Source organism: Myotis lucifugus, unplaced genomic scaffold (assembly GCF_000147115.1).
Source record: "Myotis lucifugus unplaced genomic scaffold, Myoluc2.0 scaffold_791, whole genome shotgun sequence".
NCBI classification, from domain to species: Eukaryota; Metazoa; Chordata; class Mammalia; order Chiroptera; family Vespertilionidae; genus Myotis; species Myotis lucifugus.
In genome coordinates this window covers 123,134-131,032 of record NW_005871839.1, presented here as the reverse complement: position 1 = coordinate 131,032, position 7,899 = coordinate 123,134, and the positions used below count along the sequence as shown (strand labels likewise).

The 7,899-nt window shown below is 48.2% G+C and overlaps 1 protein-coding gene across 4 annotated transcripts in view; it reads left to right on the top strand.

Annotated features, from left to right (window-relative positions):
- The first annotated feature begins 287 nt into the window (after positions 1 to 287).
- The window catches only part of ACP1 (acid phosphatase 1), a 12,505-nt gene continuing 4,893 nt past the window's right edge, over positions 288 to 7,899 (top strand). Inside the window, exons 1-4 of one of the 4 annotated variants that reach the window (XM_023747081.1) lie at positions 289 to 426; positions 3,534 to 3,607; positions 3,695 to 3,730; positions 3,856 to 3,969. In XM_023747081.1, coding sequence (XP_023602849.1) covers positions 384 to 426; positions 3,534 to 3,607; positions 3,695 to 3,730; positions 3,856 to 3,969 — 267 coding nt within the window. In that variant the 5' untranslated portion in view covers positions 289 to 383. Of the gene's footprint in view, positions 427 to 3,533; positions 3,608 to 3,694; positions 3,970 to 7,899 lie in introns of all 4 variants that reach the window. The other 3 variants (XR_002827104.1, XM_006106267.3, XM_006106266.3) reach the window with 3 other exon arrangements.

The window sequence follows — 7,899 nt, the reverse complement described above, 5'->3', positions numbered from 1 at the left end:
CCGCCCCACCCCGCGTCGTCCAGGTGACTCACGACCCCGCCCCCTCGGTCCCGCCCCTCCCTCCAGGTTTCAGCCCCGCCCTCTCCTCCCCTCCCCGAGACCCCGCCCTCCAGGCTATAGCACCGCCCTCCGCCCCGCACCGAGGCCCCGCCCCCAGGAATATAGCACCGCCCCCTCTCCGTCCCTCCCTTGAGGCCTCTCGGCCCCGCCTCACGCCGCGTAGTTTACGGCCGACTGCGCAGGCGCGAGTCCCGCAGGCTCGCCCCTGGAGGCTATAAAGTCGGACAGCGCAGGCGCGCGGGGCGGTCCGCTCAGAGTGCGCATGCGCTGCGCCCGTACAGTTCCTACGCGGTCTGTGGGCGCCTCGGTGTTTGCGCGCGAAGATGGCTGAGCAGGCACCCAAGTCGGTGCTGTTCGTGTGTCTGGGTGAGACGTGCGGTTCTAGCCCCGGTCCCACTTCCCTGGGGGTTGGGGGGGCCCCGTGCGCTCGGGGCTGCGCGCTGGGCGAGGACGTGGGTCCCGAGGGTGGGCCGGGAGCCCCGCTTCCCCTCCGCGCAGCGCTGCGCCTCGGCCCGGTCCGTCTGCACGGCGGGTCCCCTCGCCTCCCCTCGCCTGTCCTGTCTCCGAGCCTGGCCCTTCCCATGGCGCCTTCCGGAACCCCTGTCAGCGCTCGCCGGGGAGTCCTGACGCTGCGGGGGCGGGGGGGGGGGGCTCCTGCTGCCCCAGAACCAGCACAGCGCGGCCTTAGGTGGTGGTGTCCACGGCCCAGGCCTGTGAGTGAATCTGAGCTGAAGGCAGATGCACTGCACGGGTTTGGAGTTTTTGTTGTAAAAGCCAAACGGGGGAGACCTAATTCTCCAGCCCTCTGCACCCTCCTCTGTACCTGCGCGTGGGAGGTGGTGGGTGACGTTTCTCGCCGCCCCCCGTGGATGCTAACGAGCACCTCTGGGTGCGGAGGGAGGAGTCACTGCCCGGTGCGCATCGAGGGCTTGGGGCCAGGAGTCTGCGAGCTGTCTGTTTTGTGCTCTGCAGGCCTCGCACATAAAGGGTCCAGCATGGCCGGGTCCAGCGGCTTTACTTAAAGACACTGGGGTTTGAATTCCATACCATTCTCTCATGTCACAAGAGGTTCCTCTACTTTTGAGGGTTTTTAAAATCTGTTTAAAAATGTGTGAATTGTATTTAGCTCCGTGGGCTGTACACGAAGGTGGTGGTTTTTGGTCCCTGTCTCCAGGCCTGAGGAGGATGGTGGGCAGCTGTTGTGCTGAGATTAGACCAGCGGGCGGGGCCGCAGGAGGGACCATCGCACCTGGGACCTGTGCACGGGACAGTGAGGCTGTTGCTAATGTGTACAGATCTCCTTCCTTCAGAGCCTTTACTTGGACCTTTTTCAGACTAAAGTAAAAAGTGTCACATGCTTTTCACTGAATTGAACTTATTTTGGCAAGATTATTAAGTGTTTGTTCTGTTTTTGTAAGATAACAGCCAGCACGGTTGCAGGTGATACCGTATTCGTGGTGTCAGAGGACTTTTCCTGACAACAACTGAATGTGTGTGCCACACACTGTGCTGGGTGTCCCCGGGTGGGATGTCTGCCCTTGGAGAATTTAATTTTTTTCTGAGTCTCTTACCTTGAAATGAAGGTATTGAATAAGTCCATATTATGCTTCTAATTTGGAAAAGACAAACGAGACTTTATAGATTGAACTTTTTTTTCTAGAGGAATCTGAAGATGACATTTAGAGTTTCACAACTTTTCTGAAGGTGGAACCTGGAGTGCTGTGTTTTCCTGACAAGCTCTCTCTTTAAATGGCATATCAATTTAGTGATGTCGACTTTTGAAATTGAGGGCGAGTTATAAGCAAGCATCTCTTATCTGTTGATCTCTTAGGTAGTAGGATTTTAACTTCTAATCTTTACAGTAGTAAATTTTTTAAAATACTTTTTAATTGATTTTTTACAGAGAGAAAGGGAGAGGGATAGAGAGTTAGAAACATCGATGAGAGAGAAACATCGACCAGCTGCCTCTTGCACACCCCCCACTGGGGATGTGCCCACAACCAAGGTACATGCCCTTGACCGGAATCGAACCTGGGACCCTTGAGTCTGCAGGCCGACGCTCTATCCACTGAGCCAAACCGGCTAGGGTGTAAATTTTTTTCCTTACCTACACTTATACCAATATCTTCTTGCTGTAAAAGTAGCCATCTGGGGGAAATGTGGAAAATATGCTCATTCATCCAGGTGCCCTGACTCAAGTCCCTTTCAAGATGGTGCCCATTAAGGTCCTCTTCGGCCTTTAAAAATCCACTCTAATCTTCCTTACTTGTTTTCTGATAACCAATTTTCTTCTTAGGTTGTTTATTTTTAGAATTTTTTTCTGTGCTTCCATCACTAGCGTTGATTTTCCTGTTTTATTGTAGCTAACTCTGCATCTCTGTAAATACATTGCTTGGCACATGATAATTTCAGAGAAGATTTTATGTCTTTTATCTTTTTCCCCTGTGAGTGAGGAATTCAGGCCTGGGCTGAGAAAAGGGATGGCTTTTGTCCTGGCTCCTGGGAGGAGTGTCTTGTTCTCAGGGAGCTGCCCTGCCCTGCGTGGGGGACAAAGGAGATAACTCAGCCCCGGGGCGCTGGATCCAGCCACGGGCTGATAATCCGGCAGTCATGCCTACTTAATGAGAACCCAGCGCACCCTCTGCGTCCAGCCTGGTGAGCATCCTGGGCTCACGCTGATGACAGGGCGAAGCGTCCCTGCGGCCAGAAAGCTTTCTGCTGGAAACCCTCCCAGGATCTGCTGTATGCTCCTTAACTTGGGCTGGTTCTGCTTTTAACTTTTTATTAAAATAAAAGTGCAGTTATAAGTATAGCATTTTCCTGAATGCTGTGAGTCCTTCTAAAGGATTATTTAACCTGTGGGACTCCCAAACTTGTGGGCAGCTGGTCTGAGTGAGGGTGGCCCTGGGGGTCCCCGCCTGGTGCCCTAGAAGCCGTGCCTGTGACTCAGGCCGACTCCCGGGTCCAGCCACTCCAGCAAGGACTTCACACACAGGATGAAGTGAAAGTTTGTGCTGACTACTCATGCCTAAGCACATCGGTGTGTCTTTTATGAAATAGTAGTAACCCTTGTTATGTGCAATATACTTGCAAATGCTTTATTTTTTAACGGTTGTATTTCATTTTAACATTAGTTGGTTACTACCCACTAAGTTGATTTCATGACCCACTTCGGGGTCATTGACAGCATCCTGGAAAACTGATTTTGTTTATGGTTGTCTTTCTGATGTCTTTGTCATTGGTACTTTGAGTGCTTGAACCGTGGGTGTCAGACCCTTGAACTTGGGCTTGGCCAGCTGGTGCTCACAGGTCCTGCCTCCACGGGCAGGGCAACGGCCTCCAAGCAGATGCTCTCCTGGGAAGGGGTGCCCTGGGCAGGTGTGACGAGGCCCACCAGCCACCCTGTGCTGGCAGTCAGCACCTGTCCTCCCTCAAACCTGACCCTCACTTCTGCCCTCTCCTGTTTTTTTAAGGTAACATCTGTCGATCACCCATTGCTGAGGCAGTTTTCAGAAAACTTGTAACTGATCAAAACGTCTCAGATAAGGTAAGTGCCGTTCACTGTTTCAGAGAGGCCGACCTGAACGCCTTCAGGGCAGGAAATTGCGAAAAAATATTTTTTTTTCTCCTGCAGTGGAGGATAGACAGTGCAGCGACCTCCACGTACGAAGTAGGAAACCCTCCTGATTATCGAGGGCAGAATTGCATGAAGAAGCATGGTGTTCCCATGAATCACGTTGCCCGGCAGGTACCGTACCTGAACCTGAAGGTGCACGCGTGTGTTTTGTGTTACAGTGGGTCATTGACAGCAGTGCTGTTTCTGCCTGGAACGTGGGCCGGGCACCAGATCCAAGAGCTGTGAGCTGCCTAAGAAATCATGGCATCGACACAGCCCACAAAGCAAGACAGGTAGAAGAGATCTCATTTAACTTTTAATGTCTATCACACAGAGACCCGTAGCTTCGGAGGCTGTGAGAGGCTTACCCAGACTTACCTCTTGTTGGGTGTGTTTATTCACCGTCGATTTAATTGCGACAGTGCACCCATTCCATTTCACTTCTGGTTCCACAGACTTTTGGGGTCTTGGAATTTACTTAATGAAATGTAATTAGTGACTGATTTGTCAAGAGGAGAACCCTGGGCGGGAGTTGCAGTCCCTCCTTCTGACCGGGAGCCCCTGTGACACTCGCTCACCTCACAGGGCTGATGCTGGGGTAAAGTCCTTCTGTCTGTACCCGGGCATTTTCATCTGAGAGGCACCTTAGAAGCCTCAGGCCGCGCTGACATTGTTGTGGGTACACAGCCTGCACTCCAGCACTGGATCGTCTGGGTTTAGGTTCCGAGCGCTGCCCAGTAGAACCTGTGGTGATGAGGATGGTGCGCTGTGTCTGCGCCCTCCAGGGAGACAGGTGACCGCTGCTCACTTGACGTGATGCCCGTGTGACCCAGGGGTTGGATTTTACATTTAACGAATGTAATCGCCCCTGGGGTTGGTGGACACCTTACTGGACTGCAGGGTCCTAGGCTCACGTACCACAGGGGGAGCGCGGTTTCACAGCAGTATTTGAGTGGAGATGCGGGGCCCATGGAGTCTTCCATAGCCACAGGGGCAAGGTCCTAGAGAGGTTGGTTCCTTGGTCATTCAGAATGTCTCATATCTTATTCAGCAGGAACTGTGATGATTTTATGGAGATTCAGTGGATCTTTTAAAAATCTGGCTAAAGTCTTGTACCTTCCTTTTGTATCCAACCGAAGGAAATGTCAGGCTCGCAGGCCTAACAGGACTGCAGGTTAGCTTCTGAGGACAGGAGGCCTTGTCCTGAGAAGGGCTTTGAGGTCTTCAGGGTGAGGAGCTGAATGCTTTGAAAATCAGTCGTCAAATATGTTACATTTCAATAAGTATGGAAGGCAATGCGAGAACTATGAATTAGTATTAGTGCTTGAATCAGAACTTTAATCCTTGTTATACTAAATCTTGGAAAGCTTTTCAAATTGCTTTGCCACACCGCACTATAGTTTTAATTTGATCATCTCAATTTTTATGCTCTTCATTGCCCTTTAGGGAAGGGAGTAGTTGGTAAACCCATTTTGCAGATCAAGAAACTGAGTTCTGGAGAAAAAACAAATGACTTATCTAAAGTTACCCAGCTTCAAATGGTAGAGCTGGAATTTGATCATCACTTTGTTTTAATAAAAACATCAGGGTGTGAAACATCAAGGTGTGAGCTAGAAAATTCACAAAAACAGAATTGTCTTAGAAACACTTTTAATTCATTAATGATGCCTCAGAAATTAGTCAGACATTATTTTTGGCTTAGAGAGATTTACTCAGATCTGTGAACTTCCAGTTTCTGGCTGTGTCATTTGACTCAGTGTATTAACAATTTACCATTTAAATTACCTGTATTAAGGACCTGACCCTTTCTTAAAAGGAATTTTCATTGGACAGAGGAATGAATTTTTCTCATTTGCCCATTCTAATCTGGTCAGGCTTTTGCACGCTTTGCCAGTCTCTTTTGTATTTTTAAAGAATGTAGACGTATTTTGAGGAGTTCTTCAGAACTATGAGCAATCATACTTTCATATTTTCTATTTTTCACTGAGATATGATGGTTTTTCATACATTGTTATATACTAAAAGTGGGTACAAAGAAAGTATTTTAAATATATAAAGTATTTTGGTTTTTAAAAAATCAAAGCTAGAAATTTTATTTTTTAAGAATACTAGCAATTACCAGTTTGAGAAATAGTATTCCCACATACTGTTTTTGACTTTTTCTTTTCTTGTTTTTAAAATTTTTTTCCTCAAATTTTTAAAACTTCAGTGCTAGCTTAAAAACTAGTGCTAGTAAATATGTTTTACAAATCAGTGTCACATCAGATCTTTAATTTTAGAGTCTCGCTAATGTTCATAGGTTTTCTCTTTAGTCATTGTCACGATTTGTATGAGAACTCTTGTTTTCTGTTTCTTAAAAGGTTCATTTCCCCAGTACCTTCAGCTTGGGTTTAATAAAGAGAATACATGCAGGGTGCTTTTTTCTTTGTAATGGATGCAGGCAGTGCTCCTGAGCAAGCGAAGGCTCGCATCCGGTTAGTGCTGTGGAGATGTTTACTTTACTGGACATTCTTTCCTCTTTTCAGTAAACTTCTCTGACATGAGCATCCAGAGTCAGTACGTTTCTGCAGCATGACCAGCCTCGCTGCTCCCCCTCCTCCAGAAGTCATCGCGGAAAGTGGGTCCTGTCTCTCTGACTCCTGTGGCTCCTGCCCTGACTCCCCACTGCGTCCCCGTGGCAGGCCTCGTGGTCACGCTGGGCCCTGTCATCTGACAGCTGTGCACAGTTCACGTCCGGCTCTTGCTGGACATGGGTGGTTTCCAGTGTGAAGCTCTACGCTGTGGGTGTTTTTGTGCGTGTGTTCCAGGGAACACCTGTGTGTGCGGTTCTCTTGGACACACACCCAGAATCACAGTGTGTCCAGGTTGGATACACACCCAGACGTGGGATTTTTTTATGGGATTATTTGTTTTTTTGATGTTGAGCTGTATGAGTTCGCTCTATATTTTGGATATTAACCTCTCATTGGATATATCATTTACAAATACCTTCTCATTCAATAGTTGCTTTTTTGTTTTGTTGATGGTTTCCTTTGTGGTTCAAAAGCTTTTTAATTTGATGCAGTCCCTTGTGTTTACTTTGCCTTTTGTTGTCTTTTTCCTGGGAGACATAGCCAAAAAATACTGCTAAGACCCATGTCAGAGAGTTCACTGCCTCTGTTTTTTTCTAGGATTTTGTGGTTTTAACTATATTATGTTTAAAACATTTAGTCCAGTCCATTTTGAGTTTATTCTTGTACCTGCTGTAAGAAGGTGGTCTGTTTTCATTGTTTTGCATGTGTCTGTCGCGTTTTCCCAGCACCACTTATTGACTAGTCTGTCTTTACCTGTCTTCTTTGTCAGTTGTTAACTAACCTTATAGGCATGGGTTTATTTCTGGGCTCTCAATTCCGTCCCATTCACCTATGTCTGTACCATGCTGTTTTCATTACTATGGCCTTGTAGATAGTTTGAAACCAGGTAGTGTGATGCCTCCAACTTTGTTCTTTCCCAAGATTGCTGTGGCTATTCGGGGTCTTTTGTGTTCCATATTAATTCTAGGATTATTTGTTCTAGTTCTGTTTAAAATGCCATTGGTATTTTGATAGGGGTTGAATCTTTAGATTGCTTTGGGTAATATAGACATATTAACAATGTTAATTCTTCCAATCCATGAACATGGTGTATTATTCTGTTGTCTTCAGCAATGTCTTTTCATTTTCCAAGTACAGGTCTTTTACCTCCATGGTTAAATTCATTCCTAGATAGATCCTATCCAATAAAGAGGGAATATGCTAATTGACCCTCACATCATCGCAGAGATAGCGGCGCCCACAGCCAGTAAGGCAGGAATATGCTAATTGACTGCTCACCCTCAAAGATGGCAGCGCCCAGTCCCCTCAGCCCCACCGGGGCAGTAGGTGCACGGCAAGGCCAGGCCCACTCGCATGCCTGCCTCCAGAGTCCCCCAGTCCCCTCAGCCCCCCAGCCTCTCAGGTAACCAGGGCCGGCTGAGGCTTGCGCTGCCGGCAGTGGCAGCAGCAGAGGTGTGATGGGGTGTCTCCTTCCCCTGATCACCGGGTCGCCTCCCGCCCCTGAGGGCTCCTGGACTGTGAGAGGGGGCAGGCCAGGCTGAGGGCCCCCCTCCAGTGCATGAATTTTCATGCACCGGGCCTCTAGTGTGTGTGTGTGTGTGTGTCTAGTGTGTGTGTGTGTGTGTGTATATATATATATATATATATATA